The 18,276-nt window shown below is 35.2% G+C and overlaps 1 protein-coding gene across 1 annotated transcript; it reads right to left on the reverse strand.

The window, feature by feature from the left end:
- Positions 1–16,533: 16,533 nt before the first annotated feature.
- On the reverse strand, positions 16,534–17,988 carry LOC131875000 (disease resistance RPP13-like protein 4). The gene has a single exon (XM_059218992.1). The coding sequence runs from the start codon at positions 17,986–17,988 to the stop codon at positions 16,534–16,536; it is 1,455 nt and encodes a 484-aa protein (XP_059074975.1).
- Positions 17,989–18,276: the final 288 nt, after the last annotated feature.

Raw genomic sequence — 18,276 nt, forward strand, 5'->3', positions numbered from 1 at the left:
TTTTGAATTCAGAGGTAGCAATTTTCAGTAAAATCAGCCAATCTTCTAGATTTAAGCTGTTAAATGCAATCACGACAGTCTCCCGAAATTTCGAAAAAAATGTCTGGGACCGTGGCGCTCGGAGTGCACACGGTCCTTGCAACTTTTTTCGAAATTTGCAGGGATGAAAGTTATGATGATTTTAGAGCTAATTTGAAAAAATTGAGTGATTTTACGATCTGTAGATAGGCCAAATTAAAGTTGCAATCTCAAAATTGAACACTACCAAGATTGTCGAAAAATGCAAAATTTGAATTTTGAAAAAGAGAGGGAAACTGAAATTTTGAATTTTATGATTTTAGAGGGAATGTCAAAAGCAATGCAAGTTTTGAATTTTAAAATTTGACTCAATTTCACGCAAAATTCAATTTTGAAAGCGGAAATCAAAGTTGTTGTAATTAAGCACTTAATTTCAAAAGTCACAAATTGCAAGAATTTGAATAAAGCACTAAAATTTTGAATGAATGCAAACACACTTTTCAGATTTAGGACAGTAAGAACACGATTTTGACACAAAATTTCAATTTCAATGATTTTTGAATGATTAGAAGCCCTAAACCAAGCAATCACAAGACCAACTTTGACTGTAATTTTGAAAGTGTTATAATTGATAAAATCAGCCAAAATTCTGAATTTTAGCAGGAAAATACAGTAAGATCTTGCTCCCGAAATTTCGGAAAAAATGTCGGGGACGATGGCGCTCGGAGTGCACACGGTCCTCGCAACTTTTTTCCAAATTTTTAGGGATGAAAGATATTGTGATTTTATTGCGGAATCCAAAGTTACAGCTGATTTGGAGATGTTTTGATCAGTGAAATTGTTGGACAAAAGTTCAATCAAGAGGGTTTCAAAAATTAGGGTTTTGACACTTAACCACTTAATTTTCAAAATTAAAGCACAAATATGAATTGATAATTTGTAATAGAAGGGCAGATCTAAAACAAGCATTAACAATTAAACATTTCACAAGTTCAATTTTCAAAAAGAAAATTTAGGGTTTTTATGCAATTAACCTCTAAAATTTTGCAAAAGATCAAACATGGAAATGTAATCAAGGAATCAATTTTCAGATTTAACCATGAATAATCAGAAAGGATGTTCACATCGGGTTCACCAAAACGTAAAGTGAAAAATCGCAATCGAACCCTAGTTGCTCTCCCCTCTTCCAACTCCGAGGAGAGAGAAGGGAGGTCGCTAGGGTTGATGGTTTTCACTTAAGGGAGAGACTTTACATTCAAAAGAGGGGTTGAAACCCACAAGATCCAATCCCACGCAATGCAAGATTGGATGCTAAATGAGTTTCAAGGGTTAAGACAGCAAGGCTACCCTCTTTTGTAAATTATGTTGATAGAGGAATTAAGCTAGGAATGCATAGAAAGTGATAAAGATTTGCTTATAAACTGAGTTAGGGATATAGGATGAAGCTCCGGACCTGGAATTAGCAGTAAAATGTCGATACGGCGCTGTCCTGCAAATTTGAGAAAAAGTTGACGGGACGATGGCGCCCGGCGCCACGGTCCTCCGAAAAATCCGCGAAACGAAGGGGGATCTGTTCGTCTCTGCACAAGGATTCCAGATCTTCAATTTCAGCCGCGTACCTGCAACCTACACAGAAAAGCGAAGACGATTGGGGGGTTAGGGATTAGGGGTTTGCCTTTAGGTCAAACCCCAGTTTTGGAATTAACCAAGAAATGAGAAATTGTTGTAAATGTAAATGTCTGTAATGTAAAACAAGTACTAATACCTTGTTGTAAGGATGTTTGTATCCTTATGTGCGAAGGTATAGATGTTGTAGTTTGTTGTATGTTGTATGTAGTATGTAGCATGTAATAAGTGATCTCCTCTTCAATGGTTGAATCCTTGTCTTGAATGCAACACTTAGCCTTGAATGGAGACTTGGAATGAATGCTTGAATGTTTGAGTATAGTTTCCACGCTTGTACACATATGTCCTTCCTCTTCCCTAATGGGAGAGGAAAATGCCATTTATATACTTGTCAATTAGGGTTAATAGACTGATTTTCCCGACCTTAGGCCGACGAGGAAAGAATAATTTCCAATTTGCAAACAAAAAGACCCGAGACCCCATAGGAGATCGGGCCCAAAATAGGCCCAGGGACCAGGGCGCTGGGCGCCATGGTCCTGGGGGACTAGGGCGCTGGGCGCTCTGGTCCCACCTCCCGAGACAGCAGGGTGCAAAGGAGGTTCAGGCCAGGGTGCTTGAAAAATGCAGTTTTTAGTGTCGTAATCAGGTTTCGGGGTCTCCATTCAGGTTGCGTGTTGTGTTGCCATCATGAAGACCGAAATGCAGTCGAAATTGCAAGTGTCGCAATTTTAGGACGCTACAATTCCTTTCTTTCCATTGGTGCCAGACAATATGGAATAAAGCCTTCCACCAGAGTTCTCTAATAATGGGATGATTCGATGGGGGAGACCAACATGTAACAAAATCCTTTAAGTCTCCATTCTAAACCCACTCAATGAGGAAAGTTGAGATATTTTTTGTCTCACATTCCAGGAGTATTAACATTGAAACAAAATGTGGTTAATAATTTCCTCTTCATTCTCACACATAACACATCTATTGATAAGTTGAAAACCACATCTTTTGAGATTATCAATAGTGAGGATTTTACCATGGAAAGTTGTCCACCAAAAAAAAAACCTCAAAAATGTCCTCTTCAAATAGAAAACCATTTGAAAAGAGGGGGAGGGGAAGGAGAAGGCAACTCATACCCAGAATAGATCGAGTACTTGTCATCTTTATAAGAGGCCTCAATCAACCTATCCTCAACATTCAACCTAAAGAATCTAGAATTTTTGAAAATACTAATGTATTCCCTAGTCATTGTTTTCAAATGAAGATCAAAGTCAGATAGATTCAATTTTCAATTTGGCAAGAAAGAGTCATGAATCTAGTAGTCACCCACATAAATTCCATACCTTGCTGAAAGGATACCTTCAATAGATGAACAAATTGGATGGAATTCCAAGGGGATAGGGGACACTCAAGGATCTTTCTAGAATCTGACTTTTTGGCCATTACCAAGTTGCCATTGAATACCTTTTAGAAGGAGATCTTTAATTTTTAATAGATTGTTCCAAACATGAGAACCCATGGGAAGAATCTCAGAAGTCAAAAGTGCATCATTATTTCTATCTTTAAAATACTTATAATTCATGATAGCCACCCATTCCACACTTTCAAAAGAAAGTCTCCAATTGACCTTAGCCATAAGGGCAAGATTTAGGGAGGAACAGTCCCAAACGTTGAGATCACCAAATTTATTATTATAACACACCTTCTCCCAGTATAGGAGGGACATTCTATTTTTTTGTTCAACTCTCGACTAGAGGAACCTCCTTTGGATTTGATCTAACTTCTCTACCCAAGATGTTGGGATATGGAATAGAGATATGATATAAATAGAAGCACTCTAGAGGGAAGCTTTGAGAAGATAGAGCTTACCCACATTACTTATAAGAGTCCCTTTCCAGCCAGCTAACTTCCTTTGAATCCTTTCCAGGAGCCCAGTCTAGACTGATTCTTGCAGGTCTTCCTAGCAGTTAGAGGTAAGCCTAATAAGATGAAGGGAGGCTAGCATTCCGACAATTCAAAATTCTAGTAATATGAATTTGAATATAATTGGGGACATTTATGAAGAACATAGCACTCTTGTCTAGGTTTATTTTTTGTCTTAAAGCGCTTGCATAATCTGATAAAATGGAGAATCAAGCTCTAGCCTCTTCCATCAAGGCTACTCCAAGTAGTAAGGTATCATCCACAAATTGCTAATGAGACAACAAGAGGACCAAAAGAGGATTAAGTTTATTTAAAGGTTACCTTGAATAATATACTTATGAATGTTAAGGCCTAGGACATCGACCATAAGAATGAAGAGGTATGGCAAGAGAGGATCACCCTGCCTAAGACTGCCAGTTGAAGAGAAAAACCCTTGAGGAATGTCATTGACCATAATGGAATATGATGAAGTTTTAAAATAGGCCTCAATTAGTTTAAAATTTTTTCCTCTAAAACCAAATTTGCGTAGGACGAAAGAGAAAAAAGGCCGCAATACCATACCATAGGCTTTAGAGATATCCTACTTTAAAATAATTCCTTCACTGTAGTTATTTTATTTTGAATGGAGGATTTCATGAACAAGATGGACAACATCAGAGATCTAGTGGCCAAGAGAAAAGCCCTTTCGATTTCCATGGATCACTTACCTAGAAAAAACTTAACGTGGTTGAAAAGAAACTTAGAAAAGATTTTATATAGAGAATTACAAAGGCTTATAGGTTTGAACTCAGACATATGATTGGCACCCAGGGTTTTGGGGATTAAGACAATGAAGATTTTGTTAATATCTTTCATCAAACCACCTGAAGACATGATTTATGTCACATCCAAAATGATGCTGACCCATAATGTCCAATATTCTTGGAAGAATAAATGAGGAAATCTGTCAAGACCTAGGGATTTGAAGGGTCCAAAATAAATGAACACCTCGTTGATTTCTTCAATAGAGAACTTCCTCTCCATGAAAGTTAGATTTGCTTGGTCAATAATGTTTGAAATATCTTGAATCATCTTATCAAAGGCTTGAAAAATGATGAGGTCCTTGAGGGGCTAAGGATTGAGAAAGATTCAATAAAAATGAGAGCCGACCTCATGATTAATATCCTCAACCTTAGAGTAGGAGGTGCCATCTGTACCAATCAATTCTTAAATGGCATTCCTTTTTTTTATGTCTATTAGTTGACTTCAGAAAAATTTAGTATTCTTGTCACCTTACTTGATCCATTGTACTCTAGATCTCTATTTCTAGTAGAGTTATTCTTTAACCACCAAGTTGTTGAGGTCAACTTGTAGAGATTTCTCCCTATTTGATCTATCTAAAGAGGCTCCTAAGACTTCCATCTCTTTCTAAATCAAGTTGATATGAAACTTTAAGTCTTCTTCTACTCAAAAATATTTCCAAAAGAAGACCTACCCAATGAGAACACATTGTTTTTAAGGAGATTCAATTTGTGATAGACTCTAAACATACTGGTACTATGAATCTCAATATCCCACCACTAGGCCACAAGGTCCTTGAAATTTGGGAAATGTGACCACATGATTTCAAAATGTAAAGGGAATATATGCTTGGGACCCCTAAAATCTTGGGCACTAAACCAAAATAGGGCAATGGTATGATACAAAATGGATCTAGGAGGTGATATTGTATCTCCCAAGAATATTCCAAAAAGAAGAAACCACACACCAATCCAAAAGCACCTTAATAAGATTATCTCTAGAGTGAAGGTTAGACCACGTGTAATTTCTATCTTCCAAATCTAGATCACTTGAACTCCCCTTGGCCAAAAACTAATGAAAGTCCTACAAACAATCAAAAAAATTAGGAAAAGCTCCTACTTTTTTTGAGAGGAAAATGAGGGATTTAAAGTCTCCAATCATGATCCAATTAGAATCTTGGAAGGAAAGTGTCTGGGAGATGAGAAAATCCCATAGATCTCTTCTCACAACAACATTATTAGGAACATAAATATTTGTAAGATTCAATTCCTCCTTAGTTAACTTATTAAAAAAATCTACAAGCTGGAAACCTTTTACCTTGAGATCTTAGAATCTCAACAATAAAATGGGGTTTCCACAAAATAACAAGGCCTTTAGAGGTTCCCTCTAGATTCAAAGCAAAAACATTAGAGAAAGGCCAATTAAAATTACTAACCTTTAGAAAGGCATCTAAACTTATTTTAGTTTCTTGAAGAAATAGGATATCCAACTTTAGTTCCTTCACTAGGTTCTTCACCAAGATCTATTTATGGGAACCATTGAGTCCCCTAATATTGTAGGAGCGGATCTTCATTTGTAAGTATGGCAGGATCAGAACTGCTCCATAGTACTTTGATAGTCATTGGCCACATCAGGAGACAACAATAGGGGGCCCAAAACTTGGAGACATCTTGGGAGAAAAAAACACCTAAGGGGTACCCAAATGGATAAAACAGACTATATCCAACACTTGGGAGGAATGAGGGGCCACTTGGACCTCTAAGAAGGATTCCAACATCTCATCATCACCATTAAGGTTTGGGAGAGGGAGCATCACTTCCAATGAGACTTTGGGGGGAAGGCCCAACCTAGAAAGAGTAGGGGCCGACCCAACACCCAGAGCCAAAGGGACAACAACCTCACCACCATTTTCTAACAAATCCACCTTAGGGACTATCTTAACTCATGGAGAGGTCCCCATAGAGGAATTCAAGGCCAGTTTAGAGGCCTCCAACACTAAAGAAGAATCTAGAGGCCTCTTACCTTGCACCTCAAGGGAGGATTTAGAATTACCAGTAGGAAATTTATTAGAAAGGTGGCTAGCCAACAAAAAGAGCTAATAGAACAATGTTGAGTTCTCATATTTCAATGATTGGGACCAAGCACCAAGATGAGACTTTAGGTCTATGGAGACAAGAAGAGTTGAACAAGGAGAAATACCCATACAAAATCATTCATAGACAAGTATCAACCTATTTTTTGTAATAGCATAAAGGGAAAAAAAATGACCAAATGAGTTGGCCATCACAACAATGATCTCTTCATCCCAAAAATTTAGAGGTAGGCCTAGGAGGCCAACCCAAGTCGGAATAGTACCAGCTAGGTGGGCCTCATGCTTAAACCCATGACACCATTTGTAGAGAAGAAGTTGCTCCTTTTCAAAAAACTAGGGGTCTAAAGAGAGGATCAGAGCACTATCCTCCTTTAAAGAGAATGAGAAATAGAACATAGCTTTAGGAAACACTAATCCCAACACATTTCAAGTATATGGATAAGTTTTCTTATAAATTATTAATTAATAAATAGAAAAACATATTGAATCATAATAAAGTTACATATTCAAAAAATAGACATCATCATCAACAATGAGTTTTAATTTCATTAAAAAGATTTTTAAAAAGTTATGAAGGCTTTATTGCTAAAATTAATATTTCCTGTTAACATTGTCTTGTCCTCATAGGCCCAAGGCTAAGGGTTGTGTTACCATTTCTTTTACAAGTCTAAAACTAAACAAGAAATATGGTTTATGAGTTTCAAACATTTTGGAACAAGTACCCATTCTAAAAATAAATGGGTAACCATTTTAAAACTAATAGTGACACTTCTACTAAAAGTGAACCCAACTTCTTACACATACCTTGGTGTTTTTTAATGTTAGTTATAAAACACCCATATTATTATACACTTGTGTTGTAATAGAAAATAGTAAAAAATTTAAAAGCATGTAATTTTTTTCTTTTATCAAAATCAAATTGTGAGCACATTGTAACATGTTCATGTTATATGCACAATGGACAAAACAGTGGTGAGGTTGGCCACTTTTTGGTCCCCCATATTTGTGCACACAACCTTTTGGAAGAGGATATGGGAAGTGGATGCAAGGAGAAGGAAGAAGTCTGTTGGCAATCTACACTCTAATGAGAATATGGTCGATGTTGTCATTGATGGCAACCAATCGGTAACAGGTTTCTACATGCACTGACATCACGGATATCATCACCAACACCGGCAAGTATATTCACCAACATCCAGATTACACCGACAATGAAGTATACCGGCACTCAGGCCAACATGAGACAAGTTTTATTTATGTGAATTGTAGTGTAAATGTAATTAATTATTTGTAAGCCGACTATGTGTATTGTAAAAGACTCATATATGTATTAGATCTTATAGATCATTTTGTATGATGATGATGGAAGAAGTATGAGGATAGGACATTTGTGTAATAGCATGATATAGAATGATATTTTGTAAAGACAACGAAAGGTTTTTGGTTAAGGTATCTGACTGAGCTTAAACCGGTACTGAGCTAGGCATTAGAGATGCTATTTTGAGCAGTACATTGTATTGGATTTAATTATCCATATTGTAGTCAGTGAGACACTTCTATTGAGCAGTGAGGTCTAGCCTGTTGGCCTTCTTGCAAGTGTAGGCCCCTATTGTAAGTAATATTTATTCATACTGGCCAGTGAGTAAATATTGTGGGTCACAAATACCACCGAGTTTTTTCCCACATCGGGTTTCCTTGTTAAAATATCTTGTGTTATGGTGTGCATTTATGTTGTCTCTGTTATTTCTATTTGTTGCATTATTTCTTGTTTACCGGTACACTAATTTGGGTTGCAAAGTTATAAATAAGTTCAAGTATTCCATTCACCGATTAGACACTAATTCACCCCCCTCCTCTCAGTGTCTTTGGGACTATCATTGCATCTAACAATTGGTATCAGAGCCTAGTCCTCTAATTGCAAAAGCTTTAGAACTTGAGGAGGATTCTGAAACTGGTACAGATGGAGAGTTTGAGAAAATAGTTGGAAGGAGCTCTTGAATATTTTGATGTAGAAAAATTGAAGAATATAAAACTTGAAGATGATCAAAGGACTGCCTTGGAATTCATTAAAGGACTTCAGGAGAACCTGGTTATAGCACAAAACAAGAGGAAAGAACTTCATGAGCAAATGTAGAATCATGATGATGAAAAGGAAACTCTTAGAGATATTCCAGAGAAGTTGAGACAAGAGAACAGTAACATGAGGAATGAAATGCAAGATTTGACCATGAGGCTATGTAAGGATATTGAAGATAGAAAGAAGAATGAAGAAGAATTGACTAGGAGACTTAATGATGGAGCAAATGAAAATTTGAGACTTAATCATGAAAATGATATGCTAAAGACAGATCTGATTCACATGCAACATGATAAAGAGGAGCTTACAAGACAAGTTGGGATTCTAGAAAATGAGTTGAACACTGCAAAGGAATATGAAGACAAATTCAAGAAAAGTTCAGAAAGACTTGATGACATGTTGAAAAGCCAAAAACCTGATGGAGATACAATTGGACTTAGATTTGAACATGGAGAAAGTTCTGGGACTGCAAATAATCAAGATCATAGTAAACCGATAAGACAACCTAACGCTTATAAATTTAATGGGAAATATTTCAATTGCAACAAGTATGGTCATAGAGTAAATCAATGCGGATTTCAAAATACAAAATACAAACTTACCCATCGGTCAATGTTCCAAATGCAATAAAGTTGGTCATAATTAAGAAAATTGCAGAATGAATGTGAAATTCTATGTTTGTGGAAGATTTGGACATTTATCTAATCAATGCATAACACAAACCGGTCAAGGATATGGAAAAGCTATTCAGAGGAATACTGTAACTTGTTATGCATGTAACAAGATTGGGCATATTGCAAAATTTTGTAGAAGCAAGACTACACTGACGAACAATAAAGGATCTAATGGGAAAGGAAAAGAAAAGGTAAATGAAATAAAGCAAGAATTTTCAAAATAATGGATTAAGAATGGAGATCAGAGAACTTTGATGAAACTGTCTCTGCACCGGTAGAACAAAGTAATCCTTCACCGGTAGGAGATTCTTCATCTAACTAAGGAATAATCTTTAGGGGGTATGGCAGCAAGTTGGAAATCATGCATTCTACCCTCGATTGATGGTGAGAAGACATATTTCTTCTTTATCGACAGATGTGTTGAGTTTTCACTTAACCGGCAAGCATTTAATGTAGTTGTTGGAGAAATTTTTGGTTATAAAGCATCGGAAAACCCTCATTTTTGAATCACCAAGCATTCAAACATTCAGAGAGTGCGAAATTGAGCAAGGGCATTCTAAGGCGAAGCAGTGAAGTGATTTTTAGGCATTCAAAGAATTTCAAGTTAAGAGGTATTTATCGAAATGGCATCTTCATCTTCTGTACCTGAATTTATTTCAAACCCTACTGTGGTAGAGAACATCAAGCGCCCTAGACCTGTGTTCAAGATTATCCCTGACATTGCTAAACAAGATGATTCTATCGGAGCTTTTTCAAAAATTCCGAAGGGTGTCACTTTTGCCGAAGACCCGAGAATCTATATCCACTGCAACATAGAAGACCTAGGGACTGGGTACTTGAAGAAAATGTTTAATGATGTTATTACTGATGAGCAAGGTTTGAAAAAACCAAAACATAAGATTATTGAAGACTTAGGTTTGGTTAAAATTCTAAGCATTCTTGAAATTCCAAAGGAAGTAGTCTATCTTGTGTTGAGCAGAGTCCATGGAGAATTTATGTGGTTAGAGTCAGTTTGCAAAATAACCAAGGAAGCAATTAAGGCAATTATTGGTTTACCCTCAACTAGTAGTAGGCCTGACAAAACCAAGAAAATACCTAACAAGGGTGTGATGAGCTTAACCAGAGCTACATCCGACAACAGATCCCTTAGAGTCAATGATATTAGAGATGCAAATGTTAGATATGTGAGTATGGTACTTGGGTATAGAGAAACACATGCAAACAAATTGAATTCGGTTTATATAGTTTGTATTCACAGTGCATATGAGATGGTAAAGAACAACACTAAAATTGATGTTTGTGAATGGCTTAAGGATGAATTAATTGATAACTTAAAGAAGATTAAGGTTGACAAGAAGGGGGCATTCCATTTTGGCAACTTACTTGTGTGTCTGATGCTTTACTTCACCAAAGAGATACCTGGTATTGGTCATAAGGATTTTGGATATGACATCCCAGTAGGAAAACAAATTTTGGAACCTTTCACCGGTATGGGCACTGACTGTGACAAGATCATCACAGATTATTTCAAAACTTTTCAAACTAAGATGAAAGCTAGAGAGAGGTTACTGCAGAGTATAGCTGACAAGTATGACAAACAAATTTGCTTTGTTATTAAACGCGATGAGACATGGATGGAAGCAGTTACCCTAGAACTATTTGGGTTACTGAAATGGGTTATGAAGTTGATTTACCCATTCTTGAAACATATGCAAAAACACTACTTGATGCACCTAGAGAACCATCTGAAGAAATTTTTGGTAGTGCTAAGAATATTGAGAATGTTGTTTCTATGCAGAAGCAAAGAAAAAGAAGAGAGAAATTTATTAGAGATGCATCCAAGATGGCAAGTGAAATCAAGGAAAATGTAATGAATATGAGTGGTATATCAGCCAGTGAACTTGAAGGATTGAAACCGGAAGCACATGTTTCACCGATTGTCACTTCTTCTGATACCAACAGTGGGAAAGGCAGTTGAGTTTAAGAGAGTATAAAGGAGAAAGAGGAAAACCCCACCGGTACCTTCTCCTTCTCCCAAGAGAACCAGAACACTAAGGAAAAAGTAGTAGGCAGTTAGGGAACCTAAGAAAAAGCTAACACCGAAGAAGAAACAGACACTGGATACCCCTACTCTAGAAGAACTATTGAATGAGATAACACAGGAAGGAAATCTAATTAATGTAAACAAATTGTATCATTCTTTTAAGGATTATAACAGGGAAACAATAGAAGAGAGCATTATTTTGTATTTAGATATCTATAAGAGAGTTTTGATTGAAGTGATAGATGATTTACCAAACAATTTGTGTATGAGATTAGAAGCAAAAATATTATCTATGATGGAACTTGATAAGAAGTTGAAAGTTGAAGCACTATTGGTGGTACATCCTGTAAATTCAAAAGAGGAAATTGATGGACTAATATCTGAGGCAAACCAGTCAGTTTTTATTAGTGAACACCAACAAGTGAGCCAAATGTCTGGGAGAGTTAAGGAGATTGTTGATGAGATTGTAGATAAATGGGATACGTTCATTGTTGAAAAGGAAAAGCAAGAAGAAAGGAGCAAACCGAAAATGGACAGAACTTTTAAGGTATATCAGAAGGATAAGGATAAGGGTAAAGGAAAAGTTGGTGGTGTTCCTACAATAAAGATTACAGATAATCTTCCACCTCCAGCTCAGGATATCCCACTAGTACATACAGTCAGTCCACCTGATATGGGAACTCAAAATGTTACTCTTGATAATACTAACTCGAATTTTGAGATTCTTTTTTCTATGAACATTGATCCACAGGATATTAACATTTGTGGATAAAGAAACTACAGAGGTTAAGGCAGATGATTCTAAGATCAGTGAGATCTCTGAGTCACTGGCACACATTGTTGACTCTCAGAACACTGAGATACCAACACAAGCTAAGCAACCAGAGACTGAGATACCAGAAAAGGATAAGGTAACTAACACTGAGAAACCGGAGTCAAAGAAACCGATAGTTGCAAAGGTACTTAATCAGACTGAAAAACAAAAAGATGCAGAGGTAATAACACAGACAAAGAAACCAACAGAAAATGTGAATAAAGAAGAAGCAATTGATGGAAATAAGGAAGAAATAGTGAAGGTAATTGGGCAAGTATCTGTTGAAAGGAAACCTATTGCAAAACCAAGCACATCTACTAGAGAATTCAAACCCACTAATGTAACAGATGTTCTATTGGATTTTATTAAGAGGATAATAGATTGCAATGCCTTAGCATTTAAGGATATTGATAACACATTACCTATCTTGAAGATGATTGTACCAACATGTAAGATAGATCACATTGAGGATTGTTTAGGTAAATTAGACACATTGTCCAAATTTATTGCTGAAAATGTTCTAAGTATAGATAAGGTGAATAAGGCTACTATAAAGGAAAGAGTAGATAAAAAGAAATTTGAATTCTTTGAGAAAACCATCAAAGACTGTACTAAGCACATGGATTCACTATTACGGGTACTTAACTCGATAATTTTGGAATATAAGGAGCTGTATAGAGAAGATTGTAAACCTCACTACTTGACTGAAGATATTGATGAGGAAATTAAGAAGACAAAAAAGGAAATAGATGATATTGTGGATAATATGATAGGTTCTTCGGGACTTATCTCAATTTTTGAACAGGAAATGGTAGTTTTTAAGGAAAAGTTAGAGAAACTTGAGAAAGAGAAAGAAAGGATAAGGTTAAAGGCCTGTGAACTAAAAATCAAACTTGGTCCAAGATTGGATAGTCTTATCACTTAGCAGGTTGAGCTATCAAAGGCATCAATTCAAGGAGAACGATCACCGGAGCAACAGATGCACTATCTGACCAACATGATCCAGTAGACAAAGACCATTCTTTCTGACAATAACAAATTCATGCAGAGCCTGAATCTAATTTTGGCTAATATTTTTCAACTTATAAGCAATCGGTTACAGGCTATGAGGTAGCATTTTTGTATTCTTTGATTCTTTTTGACATCCTTTGCCATTGATGTCAAAGGGATAGTAGTAGTATGGAGAAAAATCAATGCACAAAGGAGATCACTTGCTTAGGGGGAGCACACTCTTTTTGGGATCAGATTTTGGACTTCAGATTTTGGATAACAGTTTTGGATTTTTCTCATGAGTGTTGCCATCAATACCAAAGAGGGAGATTGTTGGCATTCTACACTCTAATGAGAATATGGTTGATGTTGTCATTGATGGAAACTAACTAGTAATAGGTTTCTACATGCATCAACATCGGAGACATCATCACCGGCAAGCAACGACACCGACAAGCATATTCATCGACATCCAGATTGCACCAACAATGAAGTATACTGGCACTCGGGCCGACATGAGACAAGTTTTGTTTATGTGAATTGTATTGTAAATGTAATTAATTATTTGTAAGCCGACTTGGTGTATTGTAAAAGACTCATATATGTATGAGATCTTATAGATCATTTTGTATGATGATGATGGAAGAAGTATACGAATAGGACATTTGTGTAATAGCATGATATAGAAGGATATTTTGTAAAGACAACAGAAGGTTTTTGGTTAAGGTATCTGACTGAGCTTAAACCGGTACTAAACCAGGCATTAGAGATACTATTTTGAGTAGTACATTGTATTGGATTTAATTATCCATATTGTAGTCAGTGAGACTCTTCTATTGAGCAATGAGCTCTAGGCTGTTGGCCTTCCTGCATGTGCAGGCCCCTATTGTAAGTAATATTTATTCATATTTGCCAGTGAGTAAATATTGTGGGTCACAAATCCCATCAAGGTTTTTCCCACATCGGGTTTCCTTGTTAAAATATCTTGTGTTATGGTGTGCATTTATGTTGTCTCTGTTATTTCTATTTGTTGCATTATTTCTTGTTTACCAGTACACTAATTTGGGTTGCAAAGTTATAAATAAATTCAAATATTCCATTCACTGGTTAGACACTGATTCACCCCCCCCCCCCGCCCCCCAAGTGTCTTTGGGACTGTCATTGCATCTAACAAAGTCTAGATCCACTTTGAAAGCTCGTAAATATGAATTAGGAAATGAATTAAGAGTTTGTGAGGATTGGGTGTGGAGGATTATATGTTAAATAAGAAATGAAGAAATAGAGCATCTTGAAAGACCCTATATGTCAAAAAAAATAGGAAGAACAAGGTAGAAAGAAATATTTATGTTTGGTTGAAAATCAAAATTCCACAAATGAGGAAATGCATAACAATAGAAGGCAAGTAGAGTTGATAGATTTTATAGAGATTTTATGTCATAATGGATGTAGGTGAGGCTTCAAACCAAAGAAATAAGATTATTAGTCCAAGTATAAACCCACAAATTCTTATAAACACCAAAAAATGACCAAAACACTCTTGGACTTAGAACATTTTGGGTCTTTTTGGGAACTTATAACAATTGATAGAGATATGAAGGATTAAAAAACTAACACTTATTTAAATTTAACAAAAATGAGATCTATGCAAAAGCTTATAGAAAAGGGGGCTTAGACTAAGAAAATTGAGGCACCAACACAAACTATATAGTCTATAATGCAACCAAATTTTTTTTTTAAATTACAAGGAAGATAAATATAAAAAAGGTTCAAGTTAGACAAATCATTTAACAAAATATTTTGCACTAAACATGACAAATATTTCATATGTTTATAATGATTTAGACTACACGAAGGTACTCTTTTTGGCACTTACCAAATTAGTCAATCTTCCTACCAAAATGATGCTTCCTTATTCTCATAGAAAATATGGAGCAATACTTTTGAACACAATCCTCAAGAAATTAATTTTTTTTCATTATAATTATAGAATAGATTTCATCATAATCTCTCACATCCTTTTAATATCTAATTAGAAAAAATAAATAAATACAATTATATAGAACAAAAAACATACAAATATTATGTTGAAGTTAATAAAGCCATCTTTTCAAAAACTATTACCTTGTTTGTAATTTCAATGCCTTTCTTTTGTGTTTAGTATATAAGTACCAAAATTTCTAATAAAAACATTACTTTATTTATCTTAAAATTCAATGCTAGAAACATATTATAACCACTTTCCTCACATTAAACACATAGTTTAGTCACATTTACCACATAATTCCTCCCTACACAAATTAATATTTGAAGATTAAATAATTTTCTAAATCATTTGATACATATTTATTTATAAAATGCTCCTTCGAAATTAAAAATAAATCTATAGAGAATGTAGATTTATAGAACAAAAAATATTGCAAGAGGAATGATGTATCATGGTTTGCAAAACAAACAAAATATCATGTGTAAACTTAGACACAAACCATAGGACCTTCCATGAGTTTGATACCATTGTGGGATGAATTACCAAACACAATATAATTATGTTTCAATATTCTAGATGATTACATTATTAAATGACCATTATAAATAATTTCACATTTTAAAATTTTACAACTAATTTTTCCATAAGAAGTAGCCATTAACTTCCTAACACAAATAATAAATTATTAAATTTACATTATGTAGTAATTATATAAACTAATTCTTTGATCTCATCACATGAAAAGATGTTCTATACTGATAACAAGGTTACATTATTTCTATGTACATAAAGACTAAAACACATCCATAATGAATTTTTAAGAAAACTAAAACTATAAAATAACTCTTAAATAAATAAAATAAAATAATTTTTAGTTCAAAAATGAAAATAAAAATTGAATTAAAAATTAAAATATATATTTTGAAAAAGTAACCAAATAAAATAACTTTTAGATAAATAAAATAATTCTTTAAGTAAATAAATCAACTGTTTAGTGAGTAAAATTTTATTTATACAAATAAGACTATTTTTCATATTAAAATAAAATAATATTAAAATTAAAAAATGATTTAAAGTAAATGAAACAACATAAGATTAATATGTTTATATTATTTTACTAGATATATTTGATTTATACTTGTAAACGTAGATTAAAATATAAAACATATTAATTAATTTTTATAAAAATATTAAGTGATCTTTATATATACTTTTTTTTTTCAAAATTTTTTAATATACATTTATCTTATTTTTCCAACTTTATAAATATTATGTAAAAATATTTTATGATTATTATTTTTTTTACTATAAATCATACATATTATAATGAAATAATATTCTACCAATAAATTAATAAAAAATTATATTAATATTTTTCAAACATTAAGTTAGTTTTCAAAATTTCAAAATTTCTTGATACAATTTTTTTCTACACATAACTTACATATATATACGATAATGAAGGAAACAAAATTAAAAAGTAGAGTCATCTTGCAACTTGACTACCTTGAACTCTACTACCCTATATTAATAATAACATTGGGGTTATTAGCTTTTATTTTTTCCCATAATTCCCCACCCTCCTCCAACATATCATCCACTCCTGTCTGCTTAAAGTCGCACCTTTTCAAACATTTGAGGAGCTCCAATCCACGTGGAATTTTGTTCAAATTGGAACATTCTTCTACCTCTAGTACCTGAAGATGTGGCATTGCTCCATCCTCTAATTCTGGAAACTCTTCTAACAATAAAAAAGACACAATTCTAAAATAACATAATTGACGGAATCCCCCGCACTTCCCGAACCCTTTTGGCAATGCCTTGCATATATCATTTGTCCATATCTCCAACTTTATTAAGTTGGGCATCATTTGTAGTGCTGGATATTCAGCACAATGACAATCCCGTAACTCCAATTGCATCAGATTTGAGAAGCCCCATATCCAATTCGGCATTGCAAAAGCACAAAACAGGTCCCAGCTTTCTTCTTCTGACAAAGGGTGCAGCTCATAAACATGAGCATTCATGTTTCTGCACACATGTTTGCTCCTTGTGGTGACAACAATTTTGCAGTGGGTATCATCCCCGGTTGGAAGGCCAAGTGCAGATATCAAATTATCTTGCCCAGTTGCCCTCCAAACATCATCCAGCACAATGAGAAACCTACCCGTTATGCTTGTTAAGCGTTCGTGAATCAACTGTGCTGCGTGCACCTCATCTATCCTTCCCGTAAGGACTTCATTCACACCAATTTTGGAGGCCAAAGCACCTTGTAGCTTTTCAAGAGAGTAAGTCTGAGAAATAGCAAGCCAGACTAACTGCTCAAACCTTCCCTTTGCTCTGTCAAAGGCATTTTGCAGTAGAAAAGTCTTCCCGACGCCGCCCATACCAACAACGGCGATGACAGGAGCGGCAGGGTCATCGAGTAGGCGGACGACATCTTGAACCTTTGACTCAATAGCCACTGGTCGTGAAGCAGTCTCTATTACACTTGACCCCCTCCACTTAAAATTCTGCGGTGTACTCGTGGAAGGTTGGTCTGCATGAGTGACATCCCCAACAAGCTTGAGCTCCGCTGCATCTTCCATGATGGACCTCATTCTGTCTTTCACGTCCTTAATCCGACGCGCCATCTTATAGCGAAACACTAATTGAGAATAGCTGAAAGCACAGACACAAGAGGATTGGGGGCTTTCATTATTAGTACCTTTTGATTGAACAGCACATTCGTCCAGTATGTCCTCTGCATCCCTAGCAATATCTTCAACTTCCAGCAGCCATTTATTCACAGACGCTTTGTGTGCACTCTGAGCATCTGCATCTCTGAGATAGTCTCTTAATTTTGTGAGCTTCTTGCTCAGCCATTGAAAGTCACTTCTTAAGTTACAGAAAAGTGAAACCCCCTTGCTTATCTCTTCTATCAACATCCCGCCAAGCTTTTCAAGAACAAGATCAACCACAACAGATGCCATATTTGATCTGTTTGAATAACTGAGAAACTGAAACTTAGTGCTCAGCTATTGATGAATTCAAACTAACAAAAAGAACAGCTTAAACTGCAACGTGTGAGGAAGCCAGGGAAAGATGTAAATTTATAACAGTATGGCTAGAACTTGCTTAGAACCATTCCCAGTCTAGACTTCAATTATTGAATTATTGTGCTTTCATTTGTCGTTTAGGAAGTGTTTCGCCGCCCCATGTGACAGTCGCTTTCTACAATCCGATTACCTGCTTTATGTCATATCTTTTGACTGTATCCT

This window comes from Cryptomeria japonica, chromosome 4 (assembly GCF_030272615.1).
Source record: "Cryptomeria japonica chromosome 4, Sugi_1.0, whole genome shotgun sequence".
In the NCBI taxonomy this organism is placed as follows: domain Eukaryota; kingdom Viridiplantae; phylum Streptophyta; class Pinopsida; order Cupressales; family Cupressaceae; genus Cryptomeria; species Cryptomeria japonica.